The sequence below is a fragment of the Centropristis striata genome, chromosome 21, assembly GCF_030273125.1.
Source record: "Centropristis striata isolate RG_2023a ecotype Rhode Island chromosome 21, C.striata_1.0, whole genome shotgun sequence".
In the NCBI taxonomy this organism is placed as follows: Eukaryota; Metazoa; Chordata; class Actinopteri; order Perciformes; family Serranidae; genus Centropristis; species Centropristis striata.
In genome coordinates this window covers 8,075,357-8,092,253 of record NC_081537.1, presented here as the reverse complement: position 1 = coordinate 8,092,253, position 16,897 = coordinate 8,075,357, and the positions used below count along the sequence as shown (strand labels likewise).

The window sequence follows — 16,897 nt, the reverse complement described above, 5'->3', positions numbered from 1 at the left end:
CCCCGGTCGTTGTGGTTGTGGACTCTTGGGCGACTATCACTCCTAATAATGCTAGCCTCTCTGATATGCTCGTTGTTTTTTTGGAAAAATGTATGTTTGAAGTGTGTGCATATGTGGAATGTCCTTCTTTCATATATATCTTCCACAAACGGTAATAAGCGTTCAGCGACATCGTGTAAATATCAGTCGTCTTCTTCATCGATGCTTCCTCGTCGAATTTCAGTCGCTCTACATACGTCATCTGATATAATTGATATGATTGGCTAAGAGCTACGTACATACACTTATGATAGACATTCGTAGCGCCCAATAAACGGCTCCGGAGGATTGTAAACCACGCCTCCTCTACGGAAAAATGAAAAGGTGGTCTCCAGACTACATCTCATGTGTGATATAGCCGTTAGCCAGGCTAGCGTCGATGGGTGGTACTCAGGTTTTGGTTTGCCTGTTTTCGTTTATACAAATTAAGATAAGTGGTCAATGTCGTGTCGTATCCGTCATGCAATGTGCAACCGGATCTCATGCTCTCCATAGGGATCAAGGAACCGCTGACTTCACAAAAGTTAATCGTAGATCTCCACCTTAACCGTACTGGACGGGTGAACTAGGACTCTGTTTCCTGTTCCGGTTAATGAGAATCGACTATCGGTCAGAAAGAAAAAAAAAAACCTAAATTACCATCATTAGTTGCTTGTCAAAATTTAGCTTATTTTAACTACTCGATTATATCGGTTTGTTGAGGAGTTAATTGTATAACTCCTTTAATGTTAATATGAACAATAATTAATTAATAGTAAAATAGAGTAAAAAAAAATACAATATTCTCTGAATTCTGATGATTTCAAAACATCAGAAAAGCACAAGGACCTCAAAATTAAAGTACACTGCTTGAGTAAATGTATTTCTCTGTCTAACTGTTTCAATGTTGGCATGTTGCAGTCTATTAAAATGTCGTCATTGTTTTATTTTAGTTCTATTCCGAGGCGATACGAGTTCCCACACTCGTCTCCGTCGTTGTCAGCTCTGTCGTTAGCTTGACGCAGCTACCTCTCACCTCGCTCTTCCTCCCCTGCTGCGGTTTAAAACGGCACTTCCAGGTGTTCAGATCAAGCTCCTGGGCTGATCAAAAGAGTGCCGCGGGCTATTGTGAAAGCCTGTGATAGCTTTGAGGGGCGGGCAGAGCACTCTTCAGGATCCGATTGTGTTGTGAATCGGAGGCAGCCTGCAGGTAAGAGGAAACAAAGTCAAACGAGAGGACGAGAACAAAAGGCTTTCTACAGTAAGAGCCGGAGACCAATGTGGAGCTTTCATTGTGGATAAATGGGAAAGCTACAAACAATCCATCCTACCTGTTTACCTTAAGCATTATCTTGAAATTAACATGCTGTGTCGCATGCTCTTATCTGAGCCCCAGAGTGGTGAGTATCAGTATATCTGTTATCTGACTGAGTTGATATTAACAGAGCTGCATGATGCCTTAATGCTGAAGAAGTTTCTAAACAGCTTAGGGATAAATCACACAGTTTATTTCCCATGTTTCCACAACTGATAGCGTATTCATTAACATAATCCATTACAGCTTAATTTGGGATTTCATTCCGATAAGATACAACAGAAATGTACCCAGAGCCTTAGGTGATCCATTTTCATGATCTCCCTGTAACTACAGGTCATGTGAACTTTGTTTTGACATATCAGGCAGGAGTCGGCGCTCGATACCGAATAAATTGAAAAAGATGAAAGGTGGGGGAAAAACCCCTAAAACAATCAATTTTCCAACATGGCCTTTTTTCAGTTTCGGCGACCGACAGCAGTGGGAGAGTTGGGAGGAAAATCCTCCAAAGGGCTGGTTCTCTCTGTCTCTCCTGCCTCTTCGCTGAGTAGGTAATAAACAGAGGCAGCCAGTGACGGGCTGAGTAAATACAATGTGCCAAGCAGGCTGAGTCCCACAGGGAACGGGAGATGGAGAGAGAGGATGAGGTGGTGATTGGAAGAGGCTGTGAGAGGGAGAGGAGGCAGCGAGAGAGGAGAGATAATTGGTAGAGGGGGTGGGGGTTGAGACGAAAGGGGAAACCTGTAGAGGAGAAGAAGAAGGTAAGGACGGGGAAGAGAAAGTGACAAAAAGTCAGGAAGAAATAAAAAAGGGAGGGAAGGATGTGTCTTAGAAAATCGAGAGGGAAGAATGAATAAAACAAGAGGGAGGATAAGAGAATGGAGAAGAAAGAGGAGAAAGCAGGAGAGAGACGGAGTGAGATTGAGAAGGTGGTGTCTGTTCAAAGTACAGAAGAGGAGCGGCTCTCCATCTGCAGGGAATACAAACCTTCGATTCTGCCAACTGGAGAACAGGAGCCTGTGAGTACGACAAAAAAAGTCACTCACATGCTTGTTTTCTGACAAATAATTCAAAACCTGGTGAAAAAAATTAAGAAAACAAACAAGCACTGCTGAAACACAGTACAAGCTGCTGGAAACTGACACCAGAAACAAAGATGAAGTCACAAATGTGACTTATTCAAGCAAAGTATGTCACTTGTGCTGCAAGGAGACAAATCCCTGCACATGTTGTACTTTTGGCATTACACAGCCCTAATAATAAAGCCAGAGTCTACTATGATATTGAAAAATAGTGAGTTAAACATATAATGACAATATTATGAAATATCTGCAGTGGCCCTGAGAGCTCAATGCACAGAAATAGACACAACACAAATAAGGAAAATATCTTGACTAAGAAAAGTATTTGACTACACATACACAGCATTTCTAAATTTAAAAAAAGCATTACAAATAGAGAAGCATATTGCAGGAAGCTCCGACACAACAGAAACTGTACAGGAGACAGTAAAAAGCGATGCACACGCTGGGACACAAATGAAGACGGCCAACCAAGACCACTAATGGTTACTTGCCTTAACTTGCTGTAACCATCTTTGGGGTTTTTTCACCAGGAGTGACCATATTTGGATAAGAGGGTGTAGTAAAGGCGGAGTTAGGGTGAATCTGACTGACAACCCGACACTCTGCTTTCCCACCAATACAGCAACCTCCTGGCTACACAATGCTAAGTCACTGCTAGCAAAGTTAGCTTCCATAATTCAAGGTAAACCAAAAACAAGTTCATGGTTCATTAGTTTACACAGTGCTATAGATACACAGAGGCAAAGTGCAACAGGTCAATCTCAAGACCACAACCACACCCATTGGCCAGACAATATCCAACCATGGGCTGAAACGCTAATAAAATAGCTGTAGCTAGCTAAAACCATTAGATTTACCCATGTCAAAGGAACATTTAGCCCCTAATGTCCACCAGAGAAGACAACATAGCTGTTAGCAAGCTAATGTTAGATATGTCTTAGCAAGCTAAGGCAGGTTGAATACGAGTGACTTTTGAATTAAAATACCCTGCTTTATCGTATATTTTACTTTAAATGGGACCATAATTTAACAAAATGAACATCATGTTGTATTGAAGAAGACTTGAGATTTGCGACCAACACCATAAACTCATTAGAGAAATGTTTACTGAGGTAATAATTTAAGTGAGAAATAGGGTCACTTTCTCATAGACTCCTATAGAATCAGACTTCTTTTTCCAACCAGTGTAGTCGCCCCCTGTTGGCCATTAGAAAGAATGCAGGTTTAAGGCACTGTGCATTGGCTTTACTTTTCAGACCCAGAGGTCAAATCTGTAACAAAAACTTCCTGTAATCACTAACCATTCATTGTGTTTATGTCCTACATATTGCAGAGCACACTACTTTTTTTTATCAGGAAACTAAGCTACTGAAAAACATCTTTTGTGAGCAAGCAAAATGCCCCAGCAATCAAAAGTAATACAGGCTAAACTTACTGTAATTACTGACACAAGCATTTCAGATAGATGCAGCTCAGCAGAGCTCCTCGGTCTCTGAGGAACATTTCTGTTGCCCTTCTTGTAAGCATAAATATGAAGCTCATGCTAATCTTGGTTTCTATTAGGAAGCTCCTTCCTGAAGGGCCTGTTGTCTATAGGGTGCCGGAGACGTCAGCCTGTTCCTTATCATTATAATGAACATACGTCCCGATGCCAAGCCGGCATTGTGCGGTATACAGATAGGAGTACTGCTTATTCAGTGACCTTGTTTAAACTAGGGTCCCTGTCTCATTGATGTTCCTCACACAGAGGTAAGAGCTTGGTAATTGCATACAGTTCCGTAGAATGAGCATAGAGGGACCTCCGTATCTTCAAGGAGAGGCAGACAAAGAAAGCGTGGACTTGGACATGGAGGTGAAACACAGTAAATGTATTCATACTTTGACTGGTGGACGTTGTCAAGGACAGTCTCAGCTCAAGACCAACTCCCTCTAGTAGAGGAAGCTTTCATCGTGTCTCTTTATCCTTGAAGTATGAACCACTGGTGAATTAAAACACAATAAAATAAAGGTGGTGTTATATCCCATAAAATGTGAAAATTAAACGAAAGTAAAAGGCTCTAACTATATGATGCAAATTATACCTTTTGCAGAACTTGTGTCTCAGAAGGTTATCACCTCTGTCCCCATACGGTATTCATCTACGATCTTATTCTTCAGAGGCATTTGAAGCTCCTTCAATTACGGACATTTTTAAAAATCAAACAAAGTTTAGAAAGCTTATCGTCTTCAGTTTCTGAATAGGAGTAAAAGTCAAGGATTTTTGTCTTTCCTTGCAGTCTGACACAGCGTCTGAACTACACGACAAGTAACTCACACATTTGTGCAAATACTTACAATATAGCAAGCAGAACGAGGTCTAAGACCACATATATAGCTATGCACATCATTGTGTGAATATAGGCTACATATTTTTGCCTCAGTCAGCAGTATAGGTATATAAAAACTGCAACTACAGCATTAACTTGAATCTTAACTGCATAACATTTACTGTTTTACTGAAGCAGTGTATAGGATTTATATATTGGTGGCAATGGAATATAATATTCATAACTATGTTTTTATTTGTGTATAATCACCATCTCCCATGGAACAGCATTCCATGTTTCTACAGTAGCCTAGAACTGATAATCAAACTCGATAACCTAAGGCACCCTTTGGTGCCGACCACATCACGGTTCTTGTCAGGAAAGGGTCTAAAAGGCTAAACACTCCAAAGTTAGCCAATTTTGACATTGAAAAAAAAAATGAAATGACCATTTTCATAAGGGTCCCTTGATCTCTAACCTCAAAATATCTGAATAAAAATGGGTTCTTTGGGTACCCACAAGTCTAGGCAGACATGGTCCACTTTATGCAAATAAACCATGCAGTAATTGGCCAAAAACAAGGTTTTCTCATGCACTACCTTCTCATTCAATGTTTTTATTTTTTATTATTTTCAGTATTGTAGGTTAAAACTGAAGACGTCAAAACTATGAACACATATGGAATTATGGTAAAAAAAAAACAAAAAAAAACGAACCAAGACCTTTTCTTTCATGTTCAGACGTTCTTTAGTGAAAGTGAAGCTGCCTAACACAAACAAACTCTGACATAATCATGTACGTTACCTCTGCTCCTAGAGCATCTTGGGAAATGAAGTCCTTTTTAATGTAACTCCAAATCAAAGTAATTAAATGTAGTCTCCTTTTAATCACATATTACACACATAAACTGTTTTAAATAATATTACTGTTAACTTATATTTTAACCAGTATTAACTTATTTATTTTATTATTTATTAACTTATTAACAATGACAGCTGTAACACTTCTGTTATTCTCTCAGTCAGCTTCATGAGGTGATCACCTGGAATGGTTTCCAGTTAACAGGGGCACCTTGTCAAAAGTTAATTAGTGGAAGTTCTTGTCTTCTTAATGCCTTTGAGACAATCAAAGCAAAAGGTGGCTATTCTGAAGAATCTCAAATATAAAACATTCTGGTTTGTTTAACACTTTTTTGGTTACCTCGTAATTCCATATATGTTGCATTATAGTTCTGATTATTAAAAAACAATCTACAATGTAGAAGATTTCATAAAAATAAAGAAAAACACTGAATGAGAATGTGTGTCCAAACTTTTGACTGGTAGTGTATGTGTTATTTTTGCATACTGGGCTCTCTAATCTGTAATTTCCCAGCTTGGGATAAATAAAGTATATCTATCTATCTATCTATCTATAAATTGGGTATGACAGGAAGCTGAGACTCTTGTGGATTCTATGAGCCCAATGATATTCATGCGTAATGATGTTAGTCCCCATAGTAGCTATTCTATTGTAGTGAGACCATTTTTGAAACCTAACACTATGAAAATCACAGCTTTAGGAAACTGTACAACCACATACTAGAGACGTTTAGAGGATGTATGGCTTTCTTGGGTATGCTGACAATGGGTGGGTTCCTGAGAAATCTCCATAACAGAAGCATTCGCCATCCAATTGTCTAAAATGCTATCCTTGCAGAAAATGTCAAAAGATTAATTAATTGTGGAACATAAGGAACTCACTGCTTGCACCCATCTCCCAGCTCCTCTTTGAAATTGTCTAGAACTGTGGTTGAGAGTGGATGAATCAAACTCTGGCCCTAAAGAGGGCCTTTTACAATTTCATGTTTCGTGAAGAACACTGCTTGAATAGGGAGGGGTGAGCGACGCAGTATTCAGTTAGTTTGAATCTGCAACATTGCTGAGATGCCACTAAATCCTAAACACGGTCTCACTCCCAGATACCAATGCTTTGTGCCTTGTGCTATCGTTTCACATGCTGAGGGTTGTGAAAAAGCATTTGAAAAACTGATTTGACTCACCTGTAGTCATTGAGGCTGACAATCCTTCCAGCTGATAGGCCTCTTCAAGCTTTAGACTATTAGGCCGCGTTCAGACTGCCAGCCAAAATCAGATTTTTAGCCCATCCAGATTGGAACTGGATGGCTCTTTTGAAGTCTGAACAGTCACAAATCACATGAAATCAGATTTTTGCAAACCGGATCGAAACCACCTTCGGGAGGTAGTTTCAGATCGCATTTGGACAGATGCGTCTCAGTCTGAACCGCTCCAAACACTCAGATTGGTTTTGACTGTCCGTGACATCACTCTATGCGGCACGCGTAAAGATACGACACACTAAAGTTATAAGACTTTTCACAAGAGTTATACATAGATAAAGCATCTCACAACACACATATTTTGACACAATGAACTTTTAGCTGTTTTCTAACTAATAGGTGTTAAAGGCAAGCCAGGCTTTTCTATTCAATTCTATGAAAACAAGAGAGACATTGGAGGAGATGTGTTGTGTACTTAGCTCGCATGCACATTGTTGTGTGTATGTGTGTGCATAATGTCTAACATTGCCAAAAGCAACCATCCACATCCTAAACGGGCTTGTAACCAATTTTCTGGTCAATGGACAATGAGCATTTAGTACACCCTCTCCATTCTTCTCTCTACCGACCCGGTGCAGCATGCCCAGCACAGAGAGAAACGCAGGCTTTTCCCAAACTGCCTTTTGAATGAGTTGAATAAAAGCGCAGAGACTGCTTAGTGAAGCGGTGGAGGTTAAATAAGCATTCGACAAGGAAAACAGATGCAACGAGGGCCACAGATGCTCAGAAGATTGAATTCACAGTATCCATCCATTTATGCACACAGTTCGTAGGAATATTATGCGAGCATTGATGCGTTGATATAAACACATGCATGCTTTAGCACACACCTACTGTCTGTATTCAAATGACACGATAACACTTAGTGTATGTATCTACACATGCATGATGCATAAATGCATCAGTGTACGCTGAGACATGGATGAGCTTACTGTTGCAGCAGAATTGCGTGATGGCCTTACACCACGAAGCAACAAGGTGAACAATGACAACACTGACACAGAGGTGGTGGTATTGTACTGTACACACTGTACTTTATTGTTCAGCTCCTCTTTGCTGTGACACTGATAGATAAGGCCTAACTGCTGACTAAGGCAAGGACAGAAAAGTATACCAGAACAGACATACTGCAAGAGAACATTTCGGCTGTATCTCAGTAAGCTAAACCCACTTCCTTTGCTTGTCATCGCTCTGATTACCAGCCTCAAGGTACAGCGAGATTCAATTCATCCGCCGCCGGGAGGATTCTGAGGGAAGGAGATGGAGTCATTTAAAGGAATAGTGATGTTTATGATCATATCATGAAAACTTTTATTCCCCAAGATAGAGGAATAAACTGCACGTCCACCAGGAACTCTCTGTCGCTTCTTTTTTCTTGCTATTCTCAATTTGAGGTTGTTTATTCTCAACCGCACCTGAGATATTTTTAGTATTTAAAGCTTCAAATGTTTCAGGTTCAAAGTTGCCCTGTGGAGTTTTCCTTTAACTAAACAAAAGTTCCTTTTCAATTTTGTTTTACTCGCTAATACCAAATTTTAATCCTGCATTGTTTACATGATCCATGTTTGCTAGCTCTTCTTCCCTTCCTTTGTTGGCTCTTAGCACCAAGGGCTATCAAGAAATATTCCAAATTCAAATGTATATTTGAGTTTTAAAGAAAACAAAAACATTCAAAAATGAAAATTAATATTTGATTGCACTGCTGTGGCTGTCTGACTCTCTGGCAGACTAGCCTACTTCTCTGAGAGGAAAGCAGACTGGTGCTCTTGAGAACGGCTGGCTAGTTAATTAGCTCGCTACTTCCACCATATTTTTATGCTACACTTAGAGAAAATGAGCCGAACAAAGTTGTCGCTCAACTGGGTATAGTGATGCGCTTTCTTATGCTGTGACCAAATTGTGAGGATTAAGAAGTATTAAGTTGTTAAATTTTACTCATTTAGCAGCTGGGTAGTTAGCTAGCTAGCTTGCAAACAAGCTCACTCTAGCACTGTAGCAAAGAGGTCTTCGGTCTTTTTAATTAACTTTAAAAACTAAACAAATTACGCTATGATTGCATGACTTCAATGTTGCCATCACTAAGCAGACATTGACTTAAATGTCCCTGACAACTTCTGTAGGCCTAATCTTATTTAGTCACTTGTTAGCAAAAAGGCTTTAAAAAACAAACAAACATATAAAACCTTCCTAATTCATGATTGTGTGCAGTGGGGGGAAAGTATTCAGACCCCTTACTTAAGTAAAAGAACCAATACCAAACTGCAGAATTACTCCTGTAAAAGTAAAATATTTGCCCCTAAAAAGTAGTGATAGCTACATATGTGGAAATACTTAAGTAAAGTACAAGTACCTCAAAATCGTACTTGCGTAAATGTACTGAGTTACATTCCACCCCTGATTGTGTGTGGTATTTACTGACATATATTATGCTGTAGAACAAAACAGGAAAATCTCAATCCATTGTCTCTGCGAACCAGAAGTGCAAAAATGCTCAAACTCATTTCTAGGTTGTAGGACTCATTTCTTTTGCATTGCTAAATCGGTGGAGTGCTCAGTCAGCTGTCTGGGAATGATCCTGTGCAAAATGACTGTGTATTACAACACATACACTACAGATATTTGTGCAGGAGGTAGACCCACCAGTGGGCCCAGAGACAAACCTTAGAAGTAAAATAAATGTCTATAATAAGGCTATAATGTCGAGACTTGTTACACGGTACAGAATGTATGATGCTGATTTTACAATTCATACAAGGCAGTGCTTCAATTAAAATATCACCAATTCTACGGTTTGAATGCATCACAGCAAAGAATAGTCTTTAATAAAAAAAAAAGAATGTCATGTTTAAGTTACATTTCATGCTCTTGATAGGCTGCAACAGCAGTGCCATTTCTCAGATTAAGAGAAAAAATGTGTGATATAATTTCTTCAAATTCATACTACATCTTATTTTCTGATGTTTGATTGGCCAACTCACCACATGTTGACCACAGAGAGAATTTAAAAAGTGTCAGGGAAGTCCTTTATAAAAACCTTTATTTGACGGCATCCCTGTGAGAATTCCCTAACAACACAGTGCAGTGTTTCCCAGTAGATTGATACTTGTGAGGGTCACTTTTGAGCGAGAATAACAACTTAATTAAAACCCACAAGCCTTGTTTGTTCACCTCTCGTCATAGACGGCGAACAGTGTTTACCATTCCGCGAGCCGACCCTTTGATTCAAGTTTTCCGACACCCTTCCAACACAATCACTCCTCGTTTGAACGTACTCTCTGACTACTCTTGGGTAAAGCCATACATATGCATGAGCTTCTGTTTTACACACACTTGATGCTCAGCAGCCCCTTTCTTGCACTCTAACAAGCAGCTATTCTTCAAGTGTTTAGTCCTCGTTAAAACATTCATTTGCAACATAACACTGCATTAAATCCCGCTAAGACACATTAGTTAAACAATCTTCAAACGCTGAATTTTTCAGTAAAGCCGGCTGACCTTTGTAACCCTTATTTAAGTGATATAGTGGAGTTGTATAGTCCGGTGCAGGTAAAGTGGGTTTGAGGGTAAACTTAAATGAAACACAGCTTACCCATAATGGTAGAATTTCTGCTAAAAAATATTTTATGAGAAATGTATCATACAAATCACAGCAGGTGTTTGACACTAATCTTAGTTGTGTGGATATGAGGAAAGATGATTTTGAGTGGAAAGAGCAAGAGCGTATGCTTATTTATGAACTTTCTCAATATGGGACCGTCCAAAAATTATTAGCGGTGAGAGGAAATGAAAAAACGCCCCCACTGACACAAACAGAAAAAAATATTTCCTTCAAGTTTTCTATATTGTTTTTCAACATCTGATGTTTAAAGGTACTCTTTTAATTACGTAATTTTCTTCTGCGAATTAAAAATGATTTTCCAACTGGAAAATTAGCATTCATTCGCGTTTTCTATCGACGATTTTCTCAAAATTCAGTTAAAACCTTGCAATAAATGCAACAGTTTTAAGGCTTAATATTTCCCATCACAGCCATCTAGCTAAAATTATTATCATGTCAAAAACAAACAGTATGAATATGAATATTTGGAGCCAGAAACGGATTATAAAATTCAACCCCCTCCCCGCCCTAATAATTTTGACACGGTCCCAAAGAGATTGGCTAATCCATTAATAAGATCATTATGTGGAATTTAAAAGATGTTTTTGATAATGACTCCATCCCTGCTGACATAAAGATATGTTACACTTTCTGCAGATAATCTGTTATAGCCATAATAATAATAATAATATAACAGAAGGAGAAAAAAAGGAATGCCCGTTGCCTAGTGGTCCACGCTAGAGATAGTGAATCATCATCTTCTAAAATGTAATGGCACCATAATGCTGACACATTAGCTGAAAAACAACATCCATGTCCCAGGAGAACACTTTAATCTAGTCCTCTTCACCTCTCTGCACACCCTGTCCCTCCCCACCCAGAGCAGGAAAGCAGCTACAAAACACTGTAGGCACTGTCACCATGATACACTTTCACTACAAAACTGAGCGGAGTAAGAAAAAAAAAAAACACATCTCCATCATCTCTTTGTGTTTGAGATTAGAGAGAGCAGTCCAGGCTAGTTCATGTGCAGTTTACGGAGAGTCTTTTTGTCTCTCGGTGAGGTAAGAGGTGCTGTATGATTGGGTCCATCGACAGGCAGCCTTGGGGGAGTCATTTATCCTTTACTCAGCCAGCCGCTGCACAGAAACATTTACATATCTGGTAGAAAGGCCTGTGATGTGAACGCATCCATCACCCCTCCGCCACTGAGGCCTTTTATCTGTAAGGCTTTCAAGGTCCTTTAGACGCCCTTAATGTCCTCACACACCGAGGCTGTGTGTCACAGTCCAGAGGGGACACGGGGACATCGTGGTCCTCAGCCTGTAGGTTAAAAATCATTAGTTCGGAGGATCCGGGTGGTTAAAGGTCGCCACTCTGGGGTTCAGGTCTGGTTTCCTGGTTACGGTTGCGGCCCAGTCTGGGGAAGCGGGATGAAGTTTTGGAACGGGGCGTCTTGGGTCCGCCGTCGTTGGCCTGGGGCGTGTCTCTGGATGAGAGGAAAAGCAGGAAGGACAGGATCAGAGACATGGACTTTAAAGGAACATTTTGCAAAGTTTATGACCAAGTTTATTATTCAAACAAACTACTGCCAGAGGTTTTACAGGCATTTTTCCAGGTGTTTTAGGCCTAAGTTCCGACCAAACTGATGTGGAGAGAAACGCTCAGAAGGAGCTCCTGTTGAGGCTCCGGGTCGTCAACAATGTGTTGATCTGTTATTTCCAAGACGATGTGCTGCAATCAGACACCTGTGTAATCAGAGAATGCGAGCCTTAATTAGACTGTTAATTTGGTTTCTTTTTTGTAATGTTGGTATTATGTTTGTTTTTGTTGCATTTTCTTATCTCCGTCTCCTTTTAGATCGATTTTAATAACTTAAAAATTAAAAATAAATACATTTTTATATTCCATTTGTGCCAATAGACCGAACATAAAATAATTTTTCCAGTGTAGCTTGTTGCTTGTTTTTGTTCTTACTTTACCATTATAATAATAATAATAATTATTATTATTTTTTACATCTAAACTATTCCTGCCCTCGCCATCAGAAGCCATTATTTGCAAAGTAAAGATATTACAGTAATTTCTGATCCAATTATGATGTTTAAGCTTTTCATTACTCAGAAAGAAACCATCTTGGCCACTTAATGACATCATTGCCCTAGTTACCCTGACGACGGTCTTGACAACATGTGAACCCCTGATCCCTGAGTCTTATCTGATGGCGATGAGGATGAATGAGAGGCACTTGTCAAAGGAAGGAAATGAAAAACAGGGAGATTGAATGCCTGGAGCCAAACGCTTTCTTGCTGCATTCTTCTGAAGCATTTCATGGCAGAGACTGTGACCTCTCACCTGCTGCTTGTGATGAAGCAGTGATTCTGTAATAGGAGCGCTGAGTTCAAGTGCTTCTTTGACCAAGGGATTTTCTACAGATATTAAAACAATGAAGAGGCAGAGAGCATTTCCCTGTTGATGTCCAACTGGCCTCTTTAATGAAGCGGCCGGGCTGCTGGAGCTGTGATTAAGGTTATCGGGGACATCTGGGGTGGTCATGGAGTTTGATTCCCGCTCGGACAACACATGCTAAAAATAAATGCACTCATGGCGAGGCTGAAAGTGTCACTGCGGGCCATATGCTTGTATGTGAGGCTGAAAGAGCAGCACACTAAGATGGCAGAGAGGCTCTGTCATGTTAAAATAGACTGAGACATGGAAGGGACAGTTCTAGCCCTGCTCTGAAAGCACAGATTCAAACTGAAGAGTGGAAAATATACGACCCCAATGGCCCAAAAATGAGGTCGGGTTTAAAATGTAAATAAAACACATTGCAATAATTTGCTGCTTCTTTTTACATGTAAATTCAACACATTGCAGAAAAAGTTAAGGACAGGGGAAACAAAAGAGTGGACGAGGTGTGGAACACTGAAAACAAGCTGTTTTGGAACATTCCACAGATAAAAAAACTGATTCAGTGAAAGGTGATAGTGACGTGGTTGGGTATGACAGGGGCATCGTTGGAAGCCTCAGCTGTTCATAAGGAACAATAGAGCATGGGTCACCACTTTGTGAAAGGTGCAAAGGTAAATAATCCAACATTTTAAGAACAACGTTTATCAAAACACAAATGCAAAGAATTTGGGAGATTTCATAATTTCCAATCCAGAGCATCATCAACAGATTTAGAGAATCTGGAGAAATCAAACAGCTGATCAGGTGAATCAGCTGTGTTCTTGATTGGTTGGAACAAAAATCTGCAGCAGCATGGCCCTTTATGGATAGTTTGGACATGCCTGAAGTAGACTACAGCCTGCAGTTCGGACCTGTCTCCCATTGAAAATGTGTGGCGCATCAAATTCAGAATGGGAGAGTTTCTGACACCATTCCAACTTTCTTGTAATCTGTGCTGCATGGCTGCAACGTGTCAGAATCAGCTTTTGGGGGACGGTCTAACCAGGTTATATAGGGACAGCCTGTGCTTTGTTGATATGGTAAACATTATTCCATTTTCTTTGGAACAAAATGTGCATTCATCAGTGGCACTAGGACCACTTATCCCACTATCTCCACCGGGCCAGGCGAGCTCAATCAAGTGCAGTCACACAATTTGAACTTGACCAAGGTTGGCCAAACAGTGATGCGATGGGGAGTTATATCAGCAAAAATCACACTAAATTGGGGGCAGCACGCGGAGTCGAAACCACAAGCCATCTCATTTATTCATATCAAACTGGGTAAAGTAGCTAAATGTGCTAAATTAATTAGGCTTATAAGGTTTTTCTCTGGCTCTCAGCATGTGCTTGTCCTCCATTTGGACATGATATTGACTTGTGCAGGATTTTTTTTTTCCAGGCACTGCTGGAATATTAATAGTTTGACTGCAGAGGTGCATAATTATAGTAAACAGGTACATAAGCATGCATTAAATTGATTGTCTAACAACAAGAGGAGGGCTGCGATGAATAGTAGTCTGAATAATAAACCAATCCCTCGACATTACCTTTCACAACACACATACACACAGTACGCCTCTCAAGCTAAACCAACATGTATGTGTACAGGTTGACATAAATAAATAGCTTCAGGCCACCAAAATAAAAAGGTTACATCCTTATTCTAAAGTCAAACTGCCACAAACTGCTCTTGACCGTGAGACAAAGGTCCAAAACACTTTTCTCTGAGGCAGCAGGTCAATAAGGCGAGAGCCCAGGCTGAGAGTGTGTACTCTGTGTTCTGAGTGAACTATAAAAATGTTGAGGTGGAGCTGCATACTAAGTGGTAGCAGGTCTAGGGAGAGGTGTGATCAAGCTGCTGTGGCAGACAGGAGGGGAAAATTGCAGCGTGCGAGTCCAAAGAAGTGAGTGTTGAGAGGAACAAAGAGCTGTAAGCATTAGTGTACACAAACATGAACACTATATGCCATATGCCACTATAAATGACATGTTAGCGTTAAATAAATGTGTTGATGATAACCCTGATCATTGAAACAAGACTAAAGGCCTTTTCACACCGACACCAATCACTCACTATTTACTGATGATTGTTCAAACTTTTTGCACCTACACTCAAAAAAAGGCAAACTGAGTGTCTGTTACCTTCTCCTTAGTCTAACATGTAGCTTCTACTAAATAAAATGATGTTTTGTGGTTGAACAGTTTTAAAACATGTAGTTTTAGCATAAAATGCAACACTTTAAAATTTACTAGAATACTTTATGTTAAAACAACCTAATTCAATTGCTGAATATAATATTTATTTCCTGAATAATTACTATTATGTTCATTTTCATATGATAAAGGTAATCTTTTAGGCTAAACCACTTCAACCTAACTGTTTTGTTGGCTCAGCACAATTAATTCATGTACTGCACTATTTTAAAAAGTAGTTGTAACTACCCTATTAAATAAAGTAACTCTTAATAATGTCATTCACGTTTAAATGGCCCAAGAAAATTACATTAGTATGTTATAATTACCCTTACAAATCTAGTTGGACTGACCCCTGGTAATTAAGTAACAGTAACGCAAATATATCATGTTGACCCAACATATTTACATTTTGTTCACTCAACAAAACTGTTTCTCGCTAAATTAAAGCATTTTATTTAGGTGGAAATAATTTCCATAATTTTATTTCGTTCTGGGAACAAGTTATTTTTTTGAGTGTAGAGCAACACAAATATTTGCTTTCCCAACCTTCTCCGTCACATTAATTGACTAATGAGCTTGTTACTGTGTGGATGCATTTACTATGGGTGGATCCACAGAAGCATGTTAATGCAACATGTGTAAATGTTAAGATTTATTGCACTGGCTGCCATTTCTGACTGGATTGAGTGAAAATGTCAGCGTTTATTGTACAGTGCTTAACAAATTTATCAGACCACCAGTTTATTCCACAGTGTCCTAAATGAACAGCATTAGTAATTACCAAAATATTTTTTTTATGTTTCTGTAATAGTTAATACACCAGTGTGTAGAAGCTATTTAACCCAAATGATATTTTTCAATGCTAAAATATAATTATTATTGTTGTCCATGAATGTTCAAATGTACTGTTTTACAAAAAACTGTAAAAATAGCACATAGCACATTATTATTTCTTATTAAGATGTCAATTTTTAGTTATTAACTTACATTCCTGAACAGAAAAATTAGTTTTAGTGGTTGAATGTTCTGCTTGATTCAATTCTGACTTCTCAGAAAAGCCGAGTGAGCCGGCTTTAATTTTGGGTATAATAAGGTAAATTCAGTTTCTTATTTGCCAAATAAATAATAACATTCTTAGTTGTATACAAGATTTTGAAAGATTTCTATAATATTTATGTTTTCTCGTTTTTATGACAGGTGGTCTAATCAATTTGTTAATCACTGTGTGTGATACATGGCCTTTAATACAAGGCTCATATTCAGTTTGTAATTGTTAGAGCCGGGGCTCTTCAAGCCTTCCGCACTCTGCCCCAGTTCTTTTGTTCTAGACTTAATTTTTAGAAAAGACTCAAAACAACTGAATACAGTTTACCATTTATTGAAAGAATAATAGCCAAATGCAGTGAGCAGCGCTGGACTCTCCTGTGTCCACGCCAGGATCACCAGTCAGAGTGCCAACAAGTTCCTCAATTCACAGTTATCTTCTGGGTGTGGCCCACCCCTAGCCTGGCTAACACCAGACTAATCTCAAATGAGATTTAGTCTGGAAACCAGCCGTTCATTTCTCCGTAGAGGAGGTGTGGTTTACGATCCTCCGGAGCCGTTTATTGGGCGCTTAGAATGTCTATCAAAGCGTCTGTAGGTAGCTCTTAGCCAATCAGATCAGTTATACCAGATGACGTAGTAGAGCAACAGAAATGGATGTTTGTTTTGTGTGTCTGTGAGAGAGTGTTGCTTGCTGCTTTGCTTCTCCAGTTCCTGTTTTCTGCAAGATTTATTTTCACGCTTTATTCCCCCTCATGTCATT

The 16,897-nt window shown here is 39.4% G+C and overlaps 1 protein-coding gene across 1 annotated transcript in view; it reads right to left on the bottom strand.

The window, feature by feature from the left end:
• Positions 1–11,257: 11,257 nt before the first annotated feature.
• Positions 11,258–16,897, bottom strand: part of snx29 (sorting nexin 29) — a 225,082-nt gene continuing 219,442 nt past the window's right edge. The window contains exon 21 of the mRNA XM_059324471.1: positions 11,258–11,930. Within this exon, the coding sequence (XP_059180454.1) occupies positions 11,804–11,930 (127 nt within the window). The 3' untranslated portion in view covers positions 11,258–11,803. The remainder of the gene's footprint in view (positions 11,931–16,897) is intronic.